Genomic DNA, 26,506 nt, shown 5'->3' on the forward strand with positions numbered 1-26,506 from the left:
AAGTGTTTCAGGAAGACACTGAAATTATTATGTACAATGTTGTTGTTCAGAAACTGAGTGGTGCTGTGTATGTGGCCAGCCGTTTGTTTGTTTCCCCAGTATCAGCTGATAAGAGACTCATGTAGTTTAACATGGAGAAATAAGAAATAATGAGGATTAGATCAAAAATGCCAGCCATAACTATGCCTTCTATGAATACATGCTGGTGGAGGCTGATGAAGAAAAGGAGCCAGGGCTATGGATGAAAGCAGCTTAAAACACAGTCAGCTCAATGCCTGGCAGCAGTTAACAAAGCAAACAGAATGCTGGGTGTATCAATAGAGTAACAGAACAAATCAAAGGCTCGTTACGGCCTTGTACAAAGAGCTGGAGAGAGGACACCCAGCGCCTGGTGGGCAGTGCACAAGAGGAAGTGTATTGAAGGTTTGGGGAAGGTACAGAAGGATGAAGGATCTCAAGATTAGAGTCACGTGGCAAGGTTAAGAAAATTAACCTTGTAGTCATTAGACAATAAGAGATGAGCAAAGGGAAATGTGATTGAGGAGGGCTGGGGTCTACCTGGAGGGCTACTGGACTAGACGAGCCATCTCTTTCTAAATTGGAAAGAGGCTGGAGGGTTGGAGTAAACAATCAGATAAATTATGCAGGATGCTCTTAGCTCTGGGTTGCCCGAAGCAGCAGCCCTCAGCCCGAACCTCTGCCCATAGCAGCACGTTAGAATCCATGCCAAGAGGGAGCCCATGTGCCAGTCACTTTCACCTGTTGAATGTTTTGATTCTTCTCATGCGCTCAGGGAGTTGAAGTTTTCCTACAGAGGACAGGCTCTCAAAGTCCTTTTGGGAAATGGAAGGAGTGGGTATGCAGCGCTAGATCCTCCCAGCCGGTTGAAGCTGCAGGGAGGGACCACCTTTGCAGTTACTTGGTGCCTGGTCCCAGCCTAGCCCCTCGGGCAACTTACAGCAGCCTCCAGGCTGCTCTAAATTAAACTGGCTTGTAATAGCTCCCAAAGGACTGGTATGCTGGCTGGGAACTGCCAGAGCATACTGAGCTGTGCCCCTTCTCTCGCCATCGCGCCCACTTTGTTAATGGGGAGGTAGCGTTCTACACCAGCCAGAGATTCCCCGTCCCCAGGGTCAGTCTCAGGTGCCCACTTACAGCAGCTTTATGTTCCCTTTGCACCACCTTAGCATGGGTTAGAACATGGACCATGGCTTTCTGGGGCCAGATCCTTGGTATAAATCCACATCACAGTTAGTGGAGCTACCGTCCAAGAACCAGAACCTCTCACCCAGCCCCGCTTGGAGCAGCGTAATTTCAGCAGGGGTGTCACTCTGGTGTTCACATTGCCATGCCAGCATCTTCACACTGCCTCTTGGGTTGCTCCAGAGACAGAGCGTGCATGGCAGGCGAAGGACCCACCATATGAGACAGTGGCCAACTGACTCCTTGTGCTTCAAAGATGGGGTCCCTGAGCGACTGGCTGTGCTGGGTTGGGGGAGCGACACACCACTATTGTGATGCTGTGACCTGAGCCCTGTCTGTCCAGCAGAGGACCACTTCCCTCGCTCCTCTTTCCTAGTACTACTGCTACATCCTGGATCTCCCTCTATTGCTTTGGGTTTTGACTTGCTCTGGGAAACCATTGAATTTAGCTGCTGTTGTTTGTTGCCATTAAACTGATTTGTACTCAGTCTGTTTATCCTTTTCCAGATGAAACAATACAGAAGCTGAACTGAATTAGAAACCCTGGATTTCCATTTCCATTTTAATTTAAACACACGATATTTCCCGGTGATTACTTTTATTCTCACACAGCCTAAGGTGCATTCTCTTTGGTGTTGTTATAATCATTGTTGGGGTGTGGAGAAATCATCCTCTTTCAGCCTAAAGAAAAAATCTAGGGCTGGCCAGAGGTGAGCTCCTTCTCCTGAGCTCTGCTTCCCTGCATCTGCAGGCGTGCTGCATGAATGGCGGCTGAACCGTGGGTGGAAGGGATGGCAAACGACGAAAGGGGCACCCTGTGGTGGATCTGCTGCTGAGTGAAGCTGCAGACGTGTTTTAAGCCATTATTGAAGGCATTAAAACGATCATGCATTTCATCTCTAATGCAGCTGCTTCCCGGCCATGCTGAAACGCTGCGCGAGAGAGAGCCCTGTCCCTCACTCTTGTTTAATGCAGCACAGACAAGCTTTGCTGGCTGGATGCATGGGGCTGCACCTTCAAGAGCTCAGGGCCTAGGTTTTCAAAAGTGCTCAGCACCCAACATCAGCATCATCAAGGCCTGGAATTGCGAGCCAAGCCTCAACATTCGTGATTGGCTTAAAAATCTTGGGAGTTTTAAAACAAACAAGCAATCCCCACGTTTGGAGCTCTGTTTTACTCCTGGCTTTTTAACCTCTCGCAGTGGGTGCTCTCCAGCTTCTCTCCCTGACCAGGACGGCTAGAAACTTGCTCTTTGTTTCAATGAAATGGAGGTGTGGTGTAGCAACATGGCTCCAGGAGCTACTGCTTTAAGCAAAACACCAAATATTGTGAGAGTTGGCAATGCTGCAACATACACCTATTATGCCGAGCTCTTGAAATCCTGGCCACTTATTTAGGTGCCTAATGACAGCTGATTTCTTTGGACTATCTGGCTTTTAGGGTCTGAGCCAATGCCTATTAAAGGCAATGGAAAGCTTCCCCTTGGATTGGAGCCCATTGATCTTTCCCCACCTTGTGCAGCAACAGAGGGTATTGGGGGAGGAAAGCCATTTCCACAACTGCATCCGGGGGCGGGGGGAATTAGGGAGAAACGTGGCTTCCCTTCCCTAGGTCAGTGGGGACAATGGGGCATCTGTGCAGAACCCTACCTGTGTTGGGAAAGCCTGACACCATGGCACAGGAGCTGTTTCCTGTAGAGTCCTTCAGTCAGTTCTATCACTGACTGGAGACAAGCAGACCCAGCCCCGGCTCAGCACGCTTTGTTTCTATCTAATCTATTTTATTGTTGAATGAAACAATACCAACAAACACTCGCCCTGAAGACAAGCCATAAATAATGCAAAATCAAACAAGTGAGAGAGGGGAGAAAGCAAGAAGAATTCTACATGTAGAAACAGCAGGAAGATGGCAAGGCTGAAGGAGGCTCTCTGTCCTTTTTCTTTCTTTCATTCATTCATTTTTATCTCCTCTTTCTCTGGAAATTCCTGGGGCAATATTTTTGTTATGTGAAATAAACTTGATGATAACCTGGAGAAGAGGGAGAGATCAGGCTTGTGGCAAGGAGTCCTGAAATCCAATAGATGTACAGGGCTGGGTCTGCCTCTTGAAACACACCAGTGTCACCTTCAGACTCTCAGTTCCAAATGGCTGCCTCCTCTCCGGCCCATTTAATCCCAACTAGAAATGATGGCAGGGCCAGCCAGTGCCCCAAATGGCTGCAGACACCGTGAGAGAGGAACCGTCCCATTGACCCGGACAAAGTCCCATATGGGGAAGGAGTGGGACACAAGGTTTCTGGAGCAGCAAAATGTCAGTGTTGCAGCTGATGGGAGGACAGAAGAACGCCGCAGTCACAGGACCCTCACCACTAGGAGACATGCCCTCTGTGCCATGAGATCACCATGCTGCCCCCTCCACCCTGAGAGAGCCCCCTGGCACTGGCCTTTGCCACTGGGAGATTGTTGCATGGCTGGCCTACTCTTGATGCCTTCAGAGCAATCCGCTATCGTAGTACCCCTGCCACTGTGCAGTTGGAGACACAGTACTTTTGCCACTGTGAGATCAGCATCATGCCATGTAGCTGCAGTATCCTCATGGCAGGCAAAGTGTACTCCCCATTTACAGAGCCATCCTCTAACGCTAGCACCACTGTCACAATGCTGTGCGTGGGCTTTGTAGACTGCTCTAGTGCGCTAGCTATCCAAGTTACCCATCACCTGAATATCTAAGCACCTTGGCCATGTCACGCTCTGTGTGGTGATGTACAACAATATTGTCAGCGTGACAGCCTGTGGCTTTATGACATCGTCACAGGGATACTATTCTGAGTGTATGATTCTGTCCTAGCACAAGTTGCTATTGTGTTGGCATTACGCAGTTTTGACTGCTGCTGGGTTATCGTAATGTCCTCCTATCTTCACTGGGGTATGCTGCAGTCACGGTGATGACTTTCACTGTGTATTTAGTGATGCTGGGCCAGATCCTTTAGCTTGTGTAAATCAGCATAGTTTCACTGAAGTGAATGGAGCTGGGCTGATTTATTCTAGCTGGTCCATTGTGCCTGTTAATCTTTAATGATGAAGTTACCTTACTACGGCTAGGACACCATACCTTTATGTAAGTAGAATAACATCACATTCCTTGTCAGGTTATTTCAGGGAATGTGCAGCGGGAACAAACCCATCGCCAGTAGGAACATTCTAACCTTAAATTAAACATAGGAAATGCGCACCAGTCACTGTCAGAGATGTCAGCTCTGATTTCTGGAGAGACAGCCTCTGCTCTCTGTCTCATGACTGTTGTTGTTGCTCAGTCAATTGGTGGTGGGATATGGTGTCTCAGCTTCAGACAGCTGGAAATAATCCAGCCCACCAGGATGGGGTCTGAAACTGATTACTGTCTGTCTGACGGCTGTCCCACGACTGGTGTGAAATGGGGTCTTAGTCCAGTTCTGAGGGGAAGGCATCCTCCTCTCTAACCCATCATCATAACTGGTACCGTTCCATGTGCTCAGGGGGAAGGATGGTCTTTGTGGCTAATCCACTTGTTGATTAAATTGTATAGTCAATTGCCTGACCACACTTTGGTGCATTATGAACTATACTCAAGAGACTAAATAACCAATGTCAATCAGGTTTATTAATATAGTACAAGGTAAAGGTTATATATGATACCAGTCTCTGAGAAGCCATCTCATGCACCGATGTTACATTCACCTTACACAGAAGGTGAGCCCACCAAGTTACACATTTCTGCTGCTATTATTTATCATATGATTTTACAAGTTACACATCTCTTTACACGTCATTACAATCCAAACCATCAGTTTGTCCCAGTTCCCTAACTTGTTGTTCTGTTCCTTCCTTGTCTTTGATTCGGATACTAGCATTCCAGATACTGGTCCGTGAAGGTACTTCCTAGATTGTGCTAAGACACAGAACAAATGGATCTTGATTTTGACAAGTTTCCTCTCTGCGTGTGCCAAATGCTTACGTCAGCAGATGCAAGGAGTTATGGGTTACTTAGCATAAATGAACAGGATTATGGCATAGGCCAGTTGAGGTTATATCACTGTTACAGTGTTTGTACTTAATGTTACTGATGCTTAATGCATACTAATATATATAAAAATATGGTGCAGATACTACATATTATTAATATGATCTATATATGCGAGCCAGCATGTGTTAGTCAACACACTGGACTGGGACTCCAGAGATCGAGGTTCAATTCTTTGCTCTGCCGCGGACTCTCTCTGACTCTGGGCCAGTCCATAGGCCTCACTTCAGTACTTGCTTAACACTGCCCAGGTGCGTGGTTCCACTGAAGTCCCGAGGCTGCGCACTTGCTCAGAATTAGACACGGGCATAAGTAACTTGCTGAATCAGGGCCTTCATTTTCCTGTGCCTGAGTCACCCGTGTGTGATGTGGGGATAATGGTACATCCCTGTGCCCGCCATGTTGGGAGGTGCCTGTGAGGTGGTCAGACACCACAATGTTGGGGCCACATAAGAGTTTCAGCAGAGCAGCAAGGGGCTCAGTAGCATGGCATGTGAAATGTCACCTCACATTTGGCAGGGGCCCTGATATGTCAGTGTTCAGGCATGTTGATGGGGCTGAGTGAGCGTCATTTGCATCGCTGGAGCCATGGAGCTAACACCTGCTTGACTCCCATTGGCTGGTGCACTCGGCGCTCAATTTGGCTCTCAGGATACATAGGCCGGCTCAGAGCGAGCGGATCCATAGGGTTTGAGGCAGTCTCTATCCAGATCAGAGTAATGGACTTGTGCTTTATTGAAAATTGTGGTACCCTCCAGTCACAGGCTGGCACGCTTGGGAAGCCTGAGCATCAAGGGCATGATGGGTGGTAAGTCAGGATCCAAACTGAAAGCTGGGAGGCATTCTCAGCAGACACCAGGGATCTCTCCGGTGCTCTTGCTCTTCTCCTTTAGGAGACAGCTGATGGGGCCTTCCAGGCAGAGGGAAATGGAAGGCCCACACATGGGGTGGGGACGTGGTGGTTCGGGTTGAATCTGCACCGGGGTTAAATTATTCCTCTGATCAGTCAGAATTAATGACGGGAAATAAGCCAGGAAGTAAATGAGATGGAGAGTGAATGGGCTAAGGTGGCTGAGAGAAAAGAGAGAGGGCAGGGCAAGGTTTAGAATAGCAAGAGGAAATTCAGGGTGATTCTTCAAGCACTGTAAGTTGCACCTTGTATTGACTCTGGCTCCATCTGACCCACTACTTCTCCAGCCAGGATGTATAAGGGAGTCTATGGGTCAGATCCTCAGGTGGTGTAAACTGGGGTGGCTCCACTGACTCCAATGCCCAGCTGAGGGTTCTGACCCAAAGCTGGTGTAACTGGTGCTCCGTGGAGCTGAAAGAAGGGGTAAGTTGAAGCAAGAGGTGCTAGCTGTGACTTGCATCCTCTTGTTAGCTGCTTTTCTTGCTTCACTCATCTCTCCTGGTTCAGGAGTATAACCAGGGTAGGCTCCATTACACTCAGTGGGCCAAATTCTGCTCTCAGTTGCACCAGGATGAATCTGCCGCAGTTCCAGTGACTGGGAGGTGTGTGAGGGGTGCGGATGTACGTTAGTTTGGTGAGTCTGAGCTAATGGAACGTGCTCACTGTGGGAACTGGGAGATGTAAGGCACACCAACTTTGACTCGCCATTGCATTTGGCCCTCATTGTTTTATTCTCTCTGTGCTGGTGGTGCTGGCCACCTGCAGTTTCTGAGATTGGTGGTCAGAAGCCTTTAAGGATGTACTCTGGAAATCAGCTGGACCTGAGAATCCATGGCAGAATTCCTTCTTCAGGGCCAGGGATGGTCCTTACAGACCTTCCTTTTTCTGGACAGACCCTGGAATCTATCCTAAAGACTTCTGCATGGAAATCTATTGGGGGGAGGAGGGTGTATGTATCAGGGTTTGAATTTTTTTGCCCATCTCCTCATTTTCGTCCAGTTTGTGCCCCATGTCTCCCTCTAGCTCTCTCTTTTTGGCAGTTTAAATGCACTAGGGCTGCCTGCAGACTATGGGTGGAAGAGAGGAATCCACAGCACCACCTTCTCCCCTGAAGACCAGTATTCCTTTGAGTCTCCTTTGGTGGAAAGATCAGGGCTGTGAGCTGGTACTCCAGCCTGGGTCACACTCAGAGCACAGCAGAGCACGGTACATCGTGCCAGCCACTGCCACAGAACAGAGAGATTTCGTTGCACCCAACAAATACTGGCTGAGGCAGTTAATCCTCCCTGCAGCGTATGGTAGGAGATGCACAGAGCAGAGGGTCAGATTGCCATGGCAGGCACATGGTGCCATGAACGGAAGATAGTTCTCTTTTGTAGTAGCATGGAAGTGACAATTGACTTAGTTCTGGGGGCTGGGGACTCTCTGCTCTTCCAAGAGGGCTTGTTTGCATCAGAGAAGGGTTAATTCAAAGATTTGTCACTGGCTGGCTCCGACCATTTCTTTGACAATATTTTGGGGTTGCCTCTGCCCTGGCACATAGAGCAGAGCTGCCTCCTTTGATAAGCACCTCTTTCATGGCCTCACTGGGGATGCTTTGTGAGCACTGCCTCCTTTGGCAGTTGAAAGTGGAATGGGGCAGGGAAACATGCCCATACGTTATAGCCTGCTACTCGGGTGATCAAACCTCCTCCATGGCTCTCCGAGTCCTCCTCTGCCCATCAAGCAAGGTCCCTTCAAGCAATCTATTAAAATTTCCAGTGGCCCAGCCCATGCTTCCAGAGAGTCACGAACCGAACAGACTAGACTCCAAGGAGTGTGTGGAGTCAGAGGAGTTAAAGCTGAATAGGTCCTTTCCTTCTATCTGGAACATGTCCCTGGCCAATGGAGGATTTTCCCCTACAGTAGATCATTCTCCAGTAGTTTGTCTAACTTAATTTTGAATGTCTCAAGTGATGAGTTTCCACCACTTCCCTTGGGAGATTATTTCACAATTTAATGGGACTCTCCTGTTCTTTGCCTTTGCAAACAGAAAAAAATCCTGTTCTCCAAACCACTGCCTGCTGCAGAAAATATTGAACCATCAAATGATGCTAGCTTCTATGGGGGCCAGGGCTACGTGGTGCTGCTTCCATGGACCGCGGGACAATGGGGTCGAGGAGAGTGGGCGGCTCAGTGCCCAGTGCACCCTTTTCACATGCTATAAAAGTCTCATTTCTCTCTCACCATCTCAAGATTCCACCCCAGAGGTGGCCACAGCTGCCTTCACAATTACTTATTGATCGCTTGTCAGGATGTTTTCTTTGCTGGTGGGTCACTGAAGCGTGAGCTGCGAGAGACACAATCTCACTAAGGGCGGGAGAAAGGATCTAGGAAGAGAGAGCGCCTCTTGCACAGGAATGTTCATTTAAAAACACACAGACCCAACTTCTGTGCAGAGTGGGGCCAAAAAACCACCCTGAGGTTAAGCAGCTTCAATGTGAGAGAGAGTTCTCCACAGAGCAGGCTCCTTCATGGAGCCAAGATCTTGGTGCCCCACTTGACACACAACTGGCCCTTTGCCAAACCTCTCTTTGGGCTGACTCCAGCCACTCACAAAGTACGCGTCTCTTTGTGCTACTCTCACTGCTGCATCACTCATCTAGCACTGGTCCCCTGCCCCTCCCTTCACGAACTGGGCCAGATCCTCAGCTGATGTAAAACAACATAGCTCCATCGACTTCAATGGAGCAACCTTGATGTGCACCAGTCATAGACGTGCCCCAGAGCTTTCCGCTCTCTAGCTCTCAGCATCTTGCAGTATCTCTCTGCTTCATTGACTTCCTGTTCCATCTCCTCTTGCTCTCCTTGTCTCGCCAGTGCCTTGGAATTCCGCCCTCCGTCTGCTCTCATTTGCTGTTCATCCCTGCGACTGTGTTGTTTAATTTGGTCAAGTGTTTGGGGGATACCGTTTGTATGGAAGAAGCTATGCAGAATAGAATCGTGTTATTTCCACATCAGTCTTGCAACAGGTAGGGAAAAAGTAATTTGGCAGTCAGGAGAACTCTGATAGAACTGTGCTGACAATGTGGGGCAATCCATGCCATTGAACGTATATAGCTTCTTAACTCATGTGCCGACAGGGGATTAGCATCTTAAATACATCCCTTTGGTGTGTTATGGCAACACCAACTTGGTGCATGCGTTGCTGATCTGTAGAGGCTCTTTAGCACAAGCTGTAGCAGCTCATCCTTTTCGCTCTGGAGATCCCTGGTTCAATGCCCGCTATGTCTGCCGAGATGGCAGCCATCACAATAGCAATTACCGTACCAGATCAGATCACTGGTCCATGTAGCCCAGCGTTGCTTATAGTGGCCAAAACCAGGTACTTTAGAAGATTGTGCAAAAATTCCATAATGGACAATTATGCAAGAACATGGCTCTGGTGGAAGTTTCTCTTTTCCCACTCATTTAGTGGTTGGCTTACAACTGGAAGCATGAGTGTTGCTATCTCTTCTTACCATCAGCTTTCTTTGCACTGTTCATTATTTTGTATATCTCTGTTGTGTTTCCTCTTATTTATCTCCTGTCTAAAGTAAATACTCCTGAGCGCTTTGTACAGAACCATTTCATGGCTCTGAATTTTTTTTTTTTTTTTGCATTGCTGTTTTCTAAACCTCTTCTGTATCTTTTTTGATTAGCGCTAACCAGAACTCAACATAGTATTCCAGGTGTGTGTGTGGTGGTGGGGGGGACAGGGGCGGAGGGTTCTCCATCGATTTCTATATATTGTTCTATTTTTCATCTCATTCGTTAAACATTTTGTTTGGGTTTTGGCTTCTGCCGTACATTGAGCTACCCACACTTACTATTATTTGAATTATAGTAGCACCTAAAAACTTCAGCTGAGACCAGGGCCCTGTTGTGCTAGGTGCTGTACAAACACAAAGTCAGAGGCAGTCTGTGCCCCAAAGAGGCTTACAGTCTAGTAGACAAGACGAACAAAAGGTAGGAGGGGAAACTGAGGCAACAGGGAGGTGAAATGACCCACCCAAGATCACCAGCAGAGCTAGAAATAGAAATCCTATCTCTTGAGACCCCCATCAAGTACCTTAGCCACCAGATGCCCCTTCTTCTCAGCTCTTGTCACCAGATCTTTCCCTTCCCATGGTGTGGGCCTGTCTCTCTGCCACTAGTGAGATGACATTGAGAAGTTCTAAGTTTTAGGTTAATTTGTTTACATTTTCCTTTTACATGAAAGAGTTTGTTAGATTCAAGGTGATAATGGAGGGAGGTGGGGAAAGCGAAGGGCAGGGAGACTAGAAGGAAGAAAGACGGAACGATATAAAGGGGAGATAGGAGAACCTCTACCATTTACTGAGGGGGGCTTCTTCTGTTGAATGCTGGCTCGTAGAGCAGCAGTGGGTAAATTCAGTATGGACTTTAGAACACCAGGCAGTGGGTGTCAGGGTGGAAGCAGTCAGCAGAGGAAAAGCAGGCCGATCGGAGCTGGAAATTTCCTGAATGACTCCAGTTTAATCCTCTGAGTGCTGGCATCCTGCAGCCAAAATGTGACATTTAGCCTACCCTCTCTGGAGTCAGGTGCGGTGTGGTCTTCACCGGCTCCTGTTAACTGACTCCCAACACACCTCTTGCATTCGCTTTAGCTGCCTGTTTTCAGATGTCAGCCGGCTACATATAATAATATTGGATGGAAAAGAAGGCGGAGGCGGGAGGGAGGGCGAGCGAGCGAGCGAGCAAATGAATGATGGAAGCAAAGAGAATGATAGAGAGAGACGGAAACAGAGATAGACGTGTTTGGCAAATTAAAGCTTTTCCCTTTGTTTTGCTGCTTTGCAGTTAGCTACAGGAACACTTAGCGCCGAGCCTGGGGTCTCGATAAGCAACTCTCTTACCAGCAGGAAAGGCTGTTAAATATTTATTTGTCAACCTGGAGTCTTTAGCTCTAAAACATAGTCAAGTTCAATAAAATTTGATTGAGTTGGTGCAGCTGGGAGGAGGCGAGAGGGCTAAATCTGAGATCCTTGTTTGTGGGGTTTATTTATACACCAAACATCCAGAGATCAGTCAAAACCTGTGCCAGTTCTGCTCCCAGTTCAGCATTCTGTGCGCTAGTGCCAGCATTCACACGCCCAGCCTCTCAGTGCAGTGGGAGCCACCAACTCACCCCGTTGAGCTGTAGGACTCATCCAGCTAGGCCACAGCAAAGTCCACTGACTTTGACACATTATTTTCTTGCTCAGAAAGTGTTTCCCAAAGTCACTGGAGATCCTTGGAGAGTTTCTCGCGGGCATCTGGTCCAAGGGTGGACGTCGCATGTACTATAATTTATGATTACCAGGTGTTTTTATTAGCTGATGCTGAAATTTTGTTGTTTGTTTATTTAAAAAAAAAAAAGAAGAATCTTGCTCTGTCAGTTTAGCTGAAACCTCCCTCCCCACTATACCTTTCTGCCTAGAGAAGGCCACGTTTCTGGCTCCAGGATTCTGAACACTGAGCGATAACAAGACGGTTCCAAGGCTGGGATGGCACATAGAATAACACAGTGATGTCTTCTGCAAAAAAATAACTAAGTCACATAAAGAGATTCCCATAAACAGGGATAGGCAAAACTCCAGGGAGTCTGGGGAGTTATGAACCTTGCACACTGGGTTTGTGAAACAAATCCAAGCCCATGAACTGTATTTTCCTGGGGTTTTAAACCCTTGTGTTTTCTTTTTCCCCTAAGGGCAATTTCAGTTGTTTTATTTTTGCTACATTGTGTTTTCTTCTAGCTACAGGGTAGTCTGTGCTTTTCATTATGGAGAGCATCACACTGACTTAAGTACTGTTACTCCTGATTGACATCAATGTAAATGCCGGATCAGAATTAACCCCATCACTCCCCACCCTTTCTAGTCCGAAAATACCTATAGGCTGGCACCAACGGGGAATTGTTGATGCTACAGGTATGGCCCAAGTGACGCTGTGTGGATTTATGCCAGTTGAGGAGCAGGCCCATTGTACTTAATTTTTCATTAGCATTTTTCTCCCTCTCTGGGAAAAAGTTGCAATCTCTTCATTTTTGCTTTTCCCTTTCCCTCTTTCTGATCCACTTTTGCCCTGTTTTTCTTTCTCTTCCCCTCCCCCCCCCCCCTTGTCTTCTACCACTTTTTCCTTTGGCCCAGGTCTTCAGCTGGTGTAAATAGTGTAGCTGCACAGGCATCTGTGTACCACGCTGAGTCACACCAGCTGTGTAACTGACCCTTCATCCTCAATACAGGGAGGCAGAGGTGGGGATTTTCTCTCAGCTCCCTTTCTCCTATGCTTAACATGAGCCCAATACCATTCAAGATTGACCTTTGGACCTGGGATGGTCAAATGAGTTTGAAATCCGCACTGATTATACTACTACATGGGAGGTAAGGACAGTCACACAGACAATGGCGAAGGAAGCGTTATGTGCGCAGAAAGTGACATCATGCAAAATAGAGCTGACATAAAGGTGTGCACAACATCACAGCATAACGAGCCAGGGTTTTTTTTTTTCTCCCATACAGTCACCCACTGGCTGTTGTGAGGCTACTTCACAGCCACCTGGTGGCTCACTGTCAGTTATACCTGGGGAACCTGTACCAGACATACCCAGATCAGAATCAGGGTGGCACTTGGTGCCTGCTTTGCACAGGTGTGACTGATGATGCGAGGTGCCACGTTCCCTCTCTCTGGGGCAGCATCTCTATTAGACCTTTAAAGCTGCAGCTACACATTAGCTGGCAGCTGCAGCAGTGAACCTCAGAGCCTGGGTCAACAGATTGGGGCTCCCAGGTTTTGTGCTACATCTGGCTGTGTAAATGTTCGAGCTCAGGGTGGGTTTCAACGCTCGAACTCCAGCCTGAAACACAACATCTGCACAGGTGTTTTTAGCATTGTAGCGGGAGCTCTGGTCCATCAGCCCCGGACTCTGAGCCTTGCTGCCAGGGGCTGTGTAACGTACCCTAAGACAGCGGAATACTACATAAGACACAGCAAAGGCCTCTCTCCAGGCCCTCAGTCAGCAAACTGCAGTGAGGGAAAGGGAAAACAGAAACCAGTCCAAACCATAGAGAAATCCCCATCTAGCTACCTGGACCAGACTCTTTCCTTGTAGGTGTGCTGGCCCCTTCCCAGGAAAGGTCAACGTGTTCTACATCTGCTAGATTAACCAATATTTCCAGGGGCAATTTATGAACTGGGCCACACGCCACCCATCAGGGCAGGGCCATGTACCTGGGCAGTTATCTTCTTGGGGGCATTTCTCCTCTCACTCACACTGGTTTTACACCCTGTGTGATCCCAGTGACTTTAGTTTGCACAGTGTGAGGTCACTGTGTTTGGATCCTGATCGTCCATTGCTCTGCATTCATCCACCCCATGAGGCGCTTTACTATGGGAGCATTTTACACTCTCTTGGCTCTGGTGTAAGTGACTCCCTAGGTACAGGGCAAACGGAATCAGGCATGTGCCAAAGAGGGCACATCTGTTCATTTCATTTTTCTCTCACTGAGTAAATTCAGCAGTGCCCCACGCCTTGCAAAACCCCCTTACACCTTCATCCCAGACTTTTTCCCCTTCCAATGTCCCTAGCTCCACAAGCCGCTTCCAGCATCCCCATTATTCTCATTATTTGTTTTTCCTCTTTCAAAAATCATACATTTAATTAAAGCATCAGAATCGATCACCCGATTGGGGGAGCGTACTGCAAAATCCCAGACGGGGCATCCTGCTTAATTCCTTCTCAACAGGGCATCCAGGGATCAGATGCAGGCATGCTGAAACAGATGTCTCTTCATGCTATGACACATCCTTGTGTCTGAACCTGGTTCAAAGCCTTGGAGTCAATGGAAAGACATCCTCTGGATTAAATGCCCCAATACGGCAGGCTTCGCAATAGAACAGGGGTTGGCAAATCAACAGCTGTGGCTCAGGTTTGAGATCATTCAGCAGTGCGGAGGGATTCCAGCACTGGGGATGATACTGAGCGTGTCCAGTAATTGCACTGGATCATGCAAAAATCTTGATTTTTAGAAGGGGATTTCCATCACCAGCTTAACCTTGGAATTTTGCTCTGAAATGTCCAAAGGTAAAAGGGAAACAAGTGATTTAAAGCTCATCTTCACTCTGTATTTTTCAGTTTATTCTTTGCCTTTATCCTGGACCTTTCATGTGGCTTCAGCTATTAGCATTACAGGTGTTTTTGTCAGGACTTGTATTTATCATGGATTTAAATTTAGCCTAGAACTAATGCTACATGAGGTGTGTCTAGACTTTAAAATTCTATGTAAGTTGGTTTGTCTAGTCTAATTCTTTGCAGATTTTGCTTTGTTCACTGATCGTTTGCTCATCTTTTTAACTCTTGGCCATCAAAGCCTTCAATTCTGCCACTGAAGGCTTAGGTGACTGTTGTCGTTTTTCATGCCCAAGGTTTATTGTGCAGTTACGAGAAGGCTCAAGCAAAGAAAATGTAATCATTCCCCGATGCCAGGTGTATTTCATCCTAACCAAGCAAACTATCACCATGTACGGTATAGGGCCAGATCCTCAGCTGGTGTAAATCCGCTCCAGTGGATCTGTGGTCAGGAGAAGCCTAGGATGTTTGAATGGTGGAGTTCATGGAAGGTCCGGACTGCGGCGCAGTGCTGGAGCTGTACAAAGGCCTCAGGCTTGAGAGCAGTGGGTGGGTAGGTTGGAAGTCTGAACTAAGTGCATTGACAAAGCTCCGTTGTGTCTAGGACTGGAACAACAGGTGGTGTTGCAAGCCAAAAGCAAGGCGCATTGCCACAGCTGTTTGCCATGTAAGAACTGTTGCAAATCAGGATGAATATACAAGGCCAAATTCACCCCAGGTGTGATTCCACTGATTCTGGTGGAGATATACACCATGGAAGAACTTGGCACATGTTAGAGGAATTCTTTGGGAAGCTGAGATTGTGATATTGAGAGAGCTAGGACTGAAATACCACAACAACCCCACCCATTTCTGCACCTGTCTGAAGCCAGCATTAACAGTTGTCTATAAGGGTGAGCATGGAAATTTCAGCTAAGAACATATCCAAATAAGGCATGTTGTTTCTCACTATAATGAAGTGAAGTCTTTTCAATCTCAGTGTAATTAGACCCTTTAGACTGTGTTTTGTTTTGCACATAATGTTTTGCTTTTTCATGTCTTTCTCAGCAAGATTGTGAGCACAGGGAATTGGATTCCAAGAGAGACTAACAAGGATGAGGGTTAAAGAGAAAGTGCATGCATTTTGAAAGCGTGCATTCTGAGCAATGGCACTGCAAAACATTCCTTGCAAATGAATTTCACTGCATGTGATGTGATGCAACAAAGGGTTTTTTAGAGTGGTACCTGCTGCCCTATTTCCATCACCGTGACTGCACGTTAGCTGGGATTTCTACATCTTTCAAGAAGACATGCAAAATAAATAGCGCCTTACATCTGGAGGAGAAAAATCCCTGATGGATATTGCACAGGGATGAAAACAGCTTGTTTAGCCTCCTTGGAATGTGCTCTGGGGTAGAAGACCTGCTCTGGCCCCCTCCCTGTGAAAAGAGCCCTGAGGGGATATTTAGATAGCCACTCACTCTCAGGACATGGCTCCTTTAGTTCTGCCTTCCTTTTGGCTCCCGGGATACCATTGCTGCCCCCTCGCTCAACAAGGGTCCCAGTTTTGTCTTAATTATAGGAATATTCAGGGCAAAACTGCAACAAGTGCAACTACCAAGACTCTGCGAATTGGTTATGTCCACCCTAGTGTCTGGCCACCAGCTGGCAGAGGCAAAAGGCCCCTTGGCTGTCACTGATATTGTCCCAGTATCAGAAGCCAATTATGTCCTTCAGGATAGATTCAGGTCTCATCTCTGGGATATGCAAAAGCCGGGCCATTGAAACTAACATGGCCAGTATTTATAACCCATGATCAGCATAGTTGGCAATATTGATGTTATGCTATGAAAGATTATTAATAATAAATATCCTACATTTATTTAGCACTTTGTGGCCTGATCCAGTTTTCAATGAAGCCAATGGAAATCTTTCAGTGTTAGATCAACCCATTAGGAATAATTGCAAAGCTGTTTAGAAATTATATACACACTGGAATCACTTTGCCCACCCCTGAAATTCAGTCACCTCTAGGGTGGAACGTATCAGCTGTTCAACAGCACTCAGCAACACTACACAGCAATTTAGGGCAAGAGGTGAAGAATACAATATCAAATTGAAACTGTGGGAAGAATTCTGTAGAGCACACTGTAATTAATTCCCCGTTTGAATTTGGCCAGGACATTTCTGTTTATGTCATAGGGTTTCTAGTTTATAAGATGGTGAAAACTGATACATTTATGGATTGCACGTCACTTTTCATCCGTGCATTTTGCAAAAATATTCAAATTTTTTTTGGAAGGAAAGTAAGTTATACATGAGAGATCTATCTATGTAAAACGATGGATATAAACAGAAGCAATGAAACTAATGTGCAGAGTATATACAAGAGCCATAAATAGTGTTAGGCAAAGTAATGCACAGGATATATATAATGATGGCTCTAAACTGAACCAGTGAAACTAATGTGTGGCGTATACTCAGCGATAGCCATAAATAGCATTAGTGAAGGCAATGCTGAGTGTCTCTGTAACAATGGATATAAACAAAGCCAGTGGTAGTTGCACATATAATGTATGATATTAATGTGATTTGATCCTTCATAACAACTTGAGCAACACACAAAAATAAATACACCAGCAGCAATGTGACATGCAGCTTTAGCATCCCACTGACAAGGGGATGGGATTGTTTATAGTTTGAAGGTATAAGCTGCCTTTGCAAAGCCATAACTCCTCCTGAATAACTTTATATAGTGCTCAATGTCTCCTTGGGCCAAGTTTTTTCACTAGCTCAGCTCCCTTCATTCATTAACTTTCAAATTGTCTCTTCCATTCTGGAGCAGTGAGGGCTGGAAATGAGGAGGGAAGAGCCACTAGACTATTCAGAGTCCTTGCAAGTGGTTGTGGATTTGGGATGTCTCCTGCTAACCTGTCAGGTGAGGGTTGTGTGGGAGTAGTTACTGCATTCTTCTTTGCAGATGAAAACTAGGGTTCAGTATCCCCCAGATCTCAGCATGGTCTGTTCTTCTTAAACAGTGTTGCCTTAGGGTGCAAACCAGGAACAACTCTCTGCAAATGGATGGGATGGATACAAGAGAAATGATCAACTCACCTTCATTAGGACAAGAGTAGTGCCCTTTGGATGAATGGTGTGGAAGCTGGGGCTTGCTACAAATGGGGCATTGCTTAGGGGAAACAACTGGGGGAAGAGGAGCAGGGGTGTGTCTGTCTGTCTGTCTGTGTATGTTTGGAATAGGGTCAGTTGCATCACTTTGATCTGGAATCACTAGAGATCTGATCCTAGGGACAAAGTAATTAACACCAGGCCAGCATTGGAAAGCTCTGACCTGACCTATTAAAGAATCTTTGGTGGTTCTGGTGTTGTGTGGTCATGCTGATGATGCTTCAGTGCGTAGCCAAGGCTGGCATCACATTCCCAGCCAAAGTTATGAAAGGGCTGGCTCCAGGGCGATAGCCAGGATTGAAGCTAAAATCACTTCAGGTTGACACAGAAATCTCTTCCTATGGCTTCTTCCCATTGTGTTCTTGGCAGGCCTAGAACTCCATTTCACTTCTGTCTCTCATCAGAGACTTTTCCCAGGGTCCCTCCCTTACTGGCCAGGAAAATCCATCTGAAATTCTTCTCTCCTGGACTTTGCTTTGATGGAGAAATCAAGTTCATTTTTTCTCATCCTTTCCTCAAGTGAACTAAGCCGAGAGAAGGAAAAGGTCTAAGATTAAGGCAGGTTTAGTTAGTAAGAAGGCCTTGGCAGTGGTGGTCACAGGACACTCGTGGATCCCATGGCTGTAGAGTAGATTCTGTTTGCACTGCCCTGGTGTTTCATTTGCTTGTGTAGTAAAACCAATTCTGCTGCCAGTTTGGGGATGGAAATTCCCAGTTTCTCTTTTGCACCTCTGTTTTTTCACACCAAGTACTGGCTGTTGAGTGTAAATACTCCATCCAAAGGTCAGGTTTGTTTTTTTTCCCCTGGATTTCTGTAATCTGATGTAATTAAAAGCAACAGAAAAAAAAGAAACTGTCAAGTGTTTTCACTTCGGATTCCAGAGGCAAACATGGATGCTGGGAGCCATATTGCGCTTATTTTGTTCCCGACTGGTCCAAGAGTAGTGACAAAGAAAAAGAGTAGTGGGGCATGATTGGAGGCAGGAATCTTCAAAGAAGCCTAATGGATCCACGTGCCCATGTCCCCAAAAGCCAAGCCTTCACTTTTAAAAGCTTAATGATTGTACTTATAAATTATGTGCCTTTTACCCAATGATTTCTGAACATGATGCAAAGCTGGGTAAATATCATTATTACCCTTTTGCAGATGGGGAACTAAGACACAGGAGAGGTTAAGTGACTTGCCCCAGGACACAGAGTGAGTCAGTGGCAGAGCCAGAAGTAGAATCCAGCAGTTCGGACTCCTAGACCCCTTGCCCTAATTACTAGAAGTGCTGATGAAAGTGTGTCAGAGGAGCAGAGTTGGTACCGTCCAAGAGGAACATTCCAGTGACAGTGCAATTCAGTTCTCCATTAGGAGGCTAGGGTTGGGAAAAACAAGGCCCATGTGATGAAGAGGGATGGGAACTTTACAAGTAAGATCTTTGTCTAGACTAACCCAGGGGTAGGGGGCCAATGCTAATTGAGACTGAGTGAGGAGAGGCACTGCTAAATGGTGGAGGGGGCAGGAAGAGGGGAGAAAGATGTGTGAATCTACTGGGGTGGTGGAGAATCTGGCCCAGAAGAGGATATTGCTTTCTGTTCTACGTGGAGCCTGTTCCTTTCTGAGCTGCCAATCTCTGGGCCTCGACACAACATGGTCTGGTCAACCAGATGGGTTTTCCCTGTGTTCTTGATCCGCTAGTCTGGTCTGAATTCTGCCTTCCAGCTCCGTTGCATTCAAAAGGCAGTTGTATTTAGGCTCTGTCTGCAGGCAACGGAATCGTTTCAGGAGCTTAAAATAGGATCTGGGAGGTGTGGGTGTGATTTTGCCAAAGAGCAGCTTTGGACAAGTAAACCAAGACATCACCGCTATGGCTTCACTTCCTCCTCATGCCCCATCTGCTCCAACCCCCGCCTCTCCCTTTCGTCCCAGAAGACAGTGAGGTGGGGGCTCGGAGGCTGTGCTCCTGCCAGAAGGCTGTGTCAGCATGTTTGGTCATGGGTGCTGCTGGCCAACGGGCCAGCTCCCTCCTTTTTGTGTGCACCTCGCCTCTGAACTCTGCCTTCATTCGTGGAGACTGTTCTCCTGGCTGTGTCTGAGCAGACTGCAAAGCAAGCCGGTAGAGGCCTCTCAGAGCACCGGGCGGATGGCGGGGGGGCTGGGATGGAGAGACCTGTTTTAAGCCAGTTAACTCCTAAACAACAGAAGCTTTTCAATGTGGGTGTTTTTTGTCAGATGGCTTTTGCCGTGAGAAATAATATTATACGCCTTGTCATCACTCCTAGTCGTACAGCACAACCACTTGATTGAGAAATGCCCCCCACCCCCATTGCACCCATCTACAAGAGCTTCAGTGTGAGTGGCAGTGTCGCCCACCAGTGAGGGCAGCTAGCGGGAGACCTGGCTTCTCTTCTTGACTCCACCACTGACTTGCAGCATGACCTTGGTCAAGTCTCTTCCCTTCTCTTTCCTCTCCAGCCTGTTTGTCTTGTCTGCTCTATTTGGACAAGTTGCTCTATGTGGACAAGTTGGAGAGAGTCCAGTGGAGGGCAACAAAAATTATTATGGGGCTGGAGCTCATTATAAGACTTATGAGGAGAGGCTGAGGGAACTAGGCTTGTTTAGTCTGCAGAAGAGAAGAATGAGGGGGGATTTGATAGCAGCTTTTAACTACCTGAAAGGGGGTTCCAGGGAGGATGGAGCTAGGCTGTTCTTGGTGGTGGCAGATGACAGAACAAGGAGCAACGGTCTCAAGTTGCAGGGCGGGAGGTCTAGGTTGGACATTAGGAAAAAGTTTTTCACTAGGAGGGTGGTGAAGCACTGGAATGGGTTACCTAGGGAGGTGGTGGAATCTCCATCTTTAGAGGTTTTTAAGCTGTGGCTTGACAAAGCCCTGGCTGGGATGATTTAGCTGAGGTTGGTCCTGCTTTGAGCAGGGGGTTGGACTAGATGACCTCCTGAGGTCCCTTCCAACTCTAATATTCTATGAGTCTTCTATTTAGATTGTAAGTTCTTTGGGACAGTTGTTGGCTCTTACTGCATGTCCATGCAGCAGTAAGGGCCTGGGACCTCTCAACACTGCCATCATAATAATGGGCATTGCATGCCAGGTTAGTGACAGAAAGCTGACAACTTTGAGGAAAGGGGTGTCTGTGTTAACCAACTGGACTAATTAGTGTGTTATCCCAGCCTATTGCCATGCCTGGGGGCAGCAGTGTTGACCTCCTTTGCCAATCAATGTGGATATCAAAGATCAGTGTGAGCAGAGACCCTGTGAACTTGAGACTTGGAGCGCAATATTCAAATGCACTGACGTAACTGAACCACATTCACAACTGCCTAGTTGGTAACTGTTGTGTCCACAGTTTGGTAATCTGCTGCTGTCTACAGGAAAGAGGCTCTCTGAGACAGCCCCACTGGGGGGAAGGGGCGGAGGGGTGTTGCTGAGAAGACATAAGGAAGAATCCAGGCTGGGGTGCAGGAGTTGGTCTGTGGGGAAATACAGAAACTAACAGGTACTTAGGGGCTTTTGCCCCATAGCTAGTGGTAAAGCATGGTGAGGCTGTTGGCTGTAGGCAGAACATGCCAGCTCTGCTGCTCATAGATGCCATTGTCCCACCCTTCCAGGATGCAGAATTGGACACTGCTCCTAGGGCAAGTATTAAATCCGAGCAAGGAGGGGGAGGAAAACTCGTGGGTGGGGGGAGGAAGCACAAAGCTGACTGATAAGTGGACAGCTCTCCGGTTGGATAGTATGGGGACTGGCACTAACCCCCGTCAATGAAATGCTGCTCCATGCCAGGTCTAACTGCAGTCACTCAAGTGCGCGTGTTCAGCTCTTTTGAATGTTGTTCTTTCCTACCGTCTCTGCAACACAGGTGTGTCTGGCTGTACGTGTGATACTGCGAATGATAGCATCGCTGTGGCTGCTGCATGTATTGAACTATCAGGGATGTACTGAGCAGAGACGTCTAATATTGACCTTGTATTTCACGTTTAGTTAATATCAGCACTGCAGGTCAATCTGACTTGAACTGAAGTGACTTTTGCCATTCCACTGGACTTGTGTGCTAATATTTGCTGCTGTTCTTTCCTCTCCCTTTATTTTTGTGTTGCTTGCAGGTGAGAGATAGGATGAGAGCTGGGGAGGTGAGCATGCATAGCCCAATCCTGGCCTGCTGGCAGCCTATCCTCCTCCTGATGCTGGGATCCATCCTATCAGGCTCTGCCACGGGCTGCCCGCCCCGCTGCGAGTGCTCTGCCCAGGAGCGTTCAGTGCTGTGCCATCGAAAGCGATTCATAGCTGTCCCCGAGGGGATCCCTACTGAGACCCGGCTTCTGGACTTGGGTAAGAACCGAATCAAGACTCTCAACCAGGATGAATTTGCCAACTACCCTCACTTGGAGGAGCTGGAGTTAAACGAGAACATTATCAGTGCCATTGAGCCTGGGGCTTTCAACAACCTCTTGAACCTCAGGACTCTGGGTCTCAGGAGTAACCGACTCAAGCTCATCCCCTTGGGGGTTTTTACCGGACTCAGCAACCTTACCAAGCTGGACATTAGTGAGAACAAAATTGTGATCCTCCTAGACTACATGTTCCAGGACTTGTACAACCTGAAGTCTTTGGAGGTTGGGGACAACGACTTGGTCTATATCTCTCATCGGGCCTTCAGTGGCCTCAACAGCTTGGAGCAGCTGACGCTGGAGAAATGCAACTTGACCTCCATACCCACGGAGGCGCTGTCTCACTTGCACGGCTTGATTGTGCTGAGGCTGCGCCACCTGAATATCAACTCCATCAGGGATTACTCGTTTAAGAGGCTATACAGGCTTAAGGTCCTTGAGATCTCTCACTGGCCCTATCTGGATACTATGACGTCCAACTGCCTCTATGGATTGAACCTGACATCCTTGTCCATCACACACTGCAACCTAACTTCCATCCCTTACGTGTCTGTCAGGCACTTAGTCTATCTCAGGTTCCTGAACCTGTCCTACAACCCCATCCTCACCATTGAGGGTTCCATGCTGCACGACCTGCTCCGGCTGCAGGAGATCCAGCTGGTGGGTGGGCAGCTCACCACGGTGGAGCCCTACGCCTTCAGAGGCCTCAACTACTTGCGCATCCTGAACGTCTCTGGGAACCTGCTGACCACACTGGAGGAGTCAGCCTTCCACTCAGTGGGCAACCTAGAGACACTCATTTTGGATAACAACCCTTTGGCCTGTGACTGCCGGCTGCTTTGGGTTTTCCGACGCCGTTGGAGGTTGAACTTCAACAAGCAGCAACCCACCTGTTCCACCCCTGAGTTCGTCCAGGGGAAGGAGTTCAAGGACTTCCCAGACGTGCTCCTGCCCAACTATTTCACCTGCCGCCGGGCACGCATACGGGACCGCAAGCCACAGCAGATCTTTGTGGATGAGGGCCACACGGTACATTTTGTCTGCCGGGCAGATGGGGATCCACCCCCCATGATCATGTGGCTCTCTCCCAGGAAGCACCTCATCTCTACCAAAACCAATGGGCGGCTCACCGTCTTTCCCGACGGCACTCTGGAGGTGCGCTACGCCCAGATCCAGGACAATGGCACATACCTATGCATCGCCAGCAATGCAGGCGGCAATGACACCATGCTGGCTCACCTTCATGTGCGGAGCTACTCCCCGGATTGGCCCCACCAGCCCAACAAGACCTTTGCTTTCATCTCCAACCAACCCAATGAGAGCGACGCCAACAGCACGCGCGCCACCGTGCCTTTCCCCTTCGACATCAAGACTCTCATCATCGCCACCACCATGGGCTTCATCTCCTTCCTGGGTGTGGTGCTCTTCTGTCTGGTGCTTCTCTTCCTATGGAGCCGGGGAAAAGGCAACACTAAGCACAACATCGAGATCGAGTATGTGCCACGCAAGTCTGACGCCGGCATCAGCTCTGCTGATGCGCCGCGCAAGTTCAACATGAAAATGATCTAACCTGAAGCAATTTGCAAATAAGTTTTTTAAAACAAAAAAACCCACGTTGCTACAGACATACCGACCTCTCTCCTACTCTGAACCCCTCCCTCCCCTCTCATTCTAACCCCACCTCCTCTGCACCATCACCACCTCCTCCTCTTTATACCAGGAACACATTCTGCTGATGTCTCCAGGACTCCCGTGTTTGTAAGGACATAGTCTGACGGACACCGGGGTCAGATCTAATTACAAGAGGGGAAAACTAAAAAAGAAAAACAAAAAATAAAATAAATCAATAAAAAGTTACGAACTTTCCTCTGTAACTTTGATTTAAATAATTATGGATTTTTATGAAAACTTGAAATAAAAAAACCCACCCTATTTCCTATAGATAGTTGGAATGCAAAATCTTGACTTCTTGATCTGTCCAGTTCTGTATCTGCGTGGGTTTTATTTTTCTTCCTCTTCTCTCCATGGAGGTGGTTTCTAATTGTCTCAGAATGGAGTTCCCAGGGGGATAAGTCCAGCCAGCATTCAGCCCAAGGTGTTGGTGTTACCTTTTAGATAAAAAGTGTCAAATTGTTTATAGTCACCGCTTAGACTGATGCCATTCCCTATGGGCAGATCGAGGTTCAAAGTGCTCTACACCCTTTTTCCGTTAGTCCTGGGGGAAGCCAGTCAGTTTCTGAATTTCAGATCTGCTGTGTCTATATCGCACTAAGCAGCCTGTGACTCAGCCCATTCCCTGGCCAGCAGAATACCCTTTCTGGCCTTCTCCCCTCTGATAATTGACAAAGTAAAACTAGGACTCAGTTAAAACCAAAGACTGGAGATTCTATCAAGGTTAGGAGCCACTGCTCTGAAATGTCTCCCAGACAGGCCTTTTCCGGGGGCATTTCAGGGAATGCTAGTTGGGGTTTCCCTGTGACTAACAGGTGAAAGGGAGCTGGGATTTAATTAATCCACTGCTGTTACGCAGGGAGCAAGCTCTTACTCTGCAGCTGAGAGTAACAGAGTTGGACCTGCTCTCAATTGGCTCTCATTCTGCTCTCATCTTGCGTAACTCCATTGACTTCCACAGAATGACTCCTGATTTGCACAGATGTAAGCAGGAACAGACTCAGGTGCAGAGAGCAGATTCCTGGGGCTTTGACTAATGGTATCTATGCTGCTGTCAGACAGAGTGGACTTCTTCTAGCTGGGCGGGATGCAGTCAGAGAGAGAGGTTCCCTGAGCCATACTCTGTCCTGTTACAGCCACGCAACATCTCCTCATTGACTTCAATGGCACAATGCGCGTGCAGCTCAGGGCAGAAGTTGGCTCTGGGGCTCGGATGGAAAGGCTGCGCCACCTACCATGTACTCTGGCACATGTTCACCAGAAACTTCCAGAAAGAATCGGGTAGCCAGCACATCCACCTATGCCCACCGTTGCAGGGAACTCCTTGACATCGATTCAGGTCCCCTGAACTCCAGGCTGCTAATGGCTCATGCTGAAATTTTTAATCTCTGACAGCTGGTAGCCAGACTCTCAAGCATCCTCAGACATCCTCAGCCATTTCCCTAGGAAGTCAGCTTACAAACATGCAGCTCTTGGCTGGAAGATTAAAATGCTGGTGACAGAAGGGGGGTGGGGTATGAGATCAGGGTAGTGTGAGAAGTAGGGAACAGCAGCGGGGGGGGGGGGGTAGAGCTGATGCAGATTGTTTTCTATCTATTTCACCTATATATTTAGCTCTATGTGCCCATCACCGTGAGTAGCTGGGCACCTAACGTTTTATAGAGGGGCTTGGCACAATTCAGTTTTTACTGTTTTATAATTTTGACAGCTGATAGTGATGTTTATTCTTAAGCATTTCTTTAGCGTTATCTTTTTTTTTAAATCTATTTTTTAAAAATTTTTACAGTTGCACAAAAGTACAGGGTTTAACCATGTTTCTCTAGTTTTGGTGATTTCCATTTTCAGTTGCAGAGTCAGCAATTATTTAAGGACAGTAGATGCAGAGATTCAAAAAAACACAAATTGTCAAAATCATATGTCCAAATATGTAAATATCCTTAAATCAACACACCCTACCTGTTTTTACTGGTCCCTTCACTAGTCCCTTTGTAACAAGCCTGATTCAAAACCCTAAATCACTGGATTTTGACTTTTAAGTTTCCAAGCTGCTTTTTTTCTTACTTTGCCTATCTGTAAATTTAGATTATTATTGATGAAAATATTTTTCCTCCTATTGTATGTGTACAGTGAAATTGACATTTAGTGACATTTATGGATAAAAAAAATCTAATCCTTCCAAGGCTATTTATACAATTGCATCATTCCCTGATGCTGGTATTAGCCCCGTGGGGGTCTGAAACAGTGTCTGTTTTCATTGGCTATAATTGGGTAATTTTAAAGAAGAAGGGGTGTTTACCCGCTAGTCTGTGCTATGGAAGGTGTGTTGTTCTTCGAGTGATGGTCCCTATATGTATTCCAATGGTGGGTGCACATGCACCAGAGGCGGAAGGTTTTTGTAGCAGTGTCTGCTGATCCCATCGAGCCAAATGGTGCCCCTTTTCTGTGGGTGCTGAGGTTCTATTCAGAGCACCTCCTGAGGGACAGATTTTGGCAACTTTATTTTGGTGCCTCTCATACAAGCGCAGTCCCAGAACATGCAGCAGAGTTAAATACTGTGGCGAGACTATGGTGTGAATTACAGAAAGCAGTGGTGTAAAGACATTGTGTGGTGAATAAATTAAAGCGTCAAAGGGCAACCACCGAGGGAGAAAGAAATTAGGAAGCACAGAGACAAGGGGAAAAGATATGTTTTAAGATAAGCTTTGAAAATAGACAAAGCTTTATCAAAGAAGTTCAGACCTTCCCCCATTCAGTTTATCCCAATATCTAAGGCCTCTGGAGGAATTTAATTAAATATGATTCTCATTTGTACATTTCAGAAAGGACTGGCTGCATTTCTTGGCTCACAAGGCGTGGGAGAGATTATTAATAGTGTCCTGTCACTTTAAATGGGTCAGCATCCCATGGGAGCTGAGCACTTGATGAGTGAGGGGCACCACTGTGTGAGGCAGTATCCGCCCCT

The 26,506-nt window shown here is 47.2% G+C and overlaps 1 protein-coding gene across 3 annotated transcripts in view; it reads left to right on the forward strand.

Annotated features, from left to right (window-relative positions):
• LINGO1 (leucine rich repeat and Ig domain containing 1) overlaps window positions 1-25,719 on the forward strand; it is a 429,045-nt gene extending 403,326 nt beyond the window's left edge. For all 3 annotated transcript variants that reach the window (XM_067534637.1, XM_067534636.1, XM_067534635.1), the window contains one exon: window positions 21,589-25,719. In XM_067534637.1, the coding sequence (XP_067390738.1) occupies window positions 21,601-23,442 (1,842 nt within the window). In that variant the 5' untranslated portion in view covers window positions 21,589-21,600 and the 3' untranslated portion in view covers window positions 23,443-25,719. The remainder of the gene's footprint in view (window positions 1-21,588) is intronic.
• The last annotated feature ends 787 nt before the right edge of the window (window positions 25,720-26,506 follow it).

Source organism: Emydura macquarii, unplaced genomic scaffold (genome assembly GCF_026122565.2).
Source record: "Emydura macquarii macquarii isolate MOO-44397 ecotype Brisbane River unplaced genomic scaffold, CSIRO-AGI_Emac_v2 contig_3451, whole genome shotgun sequence".
Classification (NCBI taxonomy): domain Eukaryota; kingdom Metazoa; phylum Chordata; order Testudines; family Chelidae; genus Emydura; species Emydura macquarii.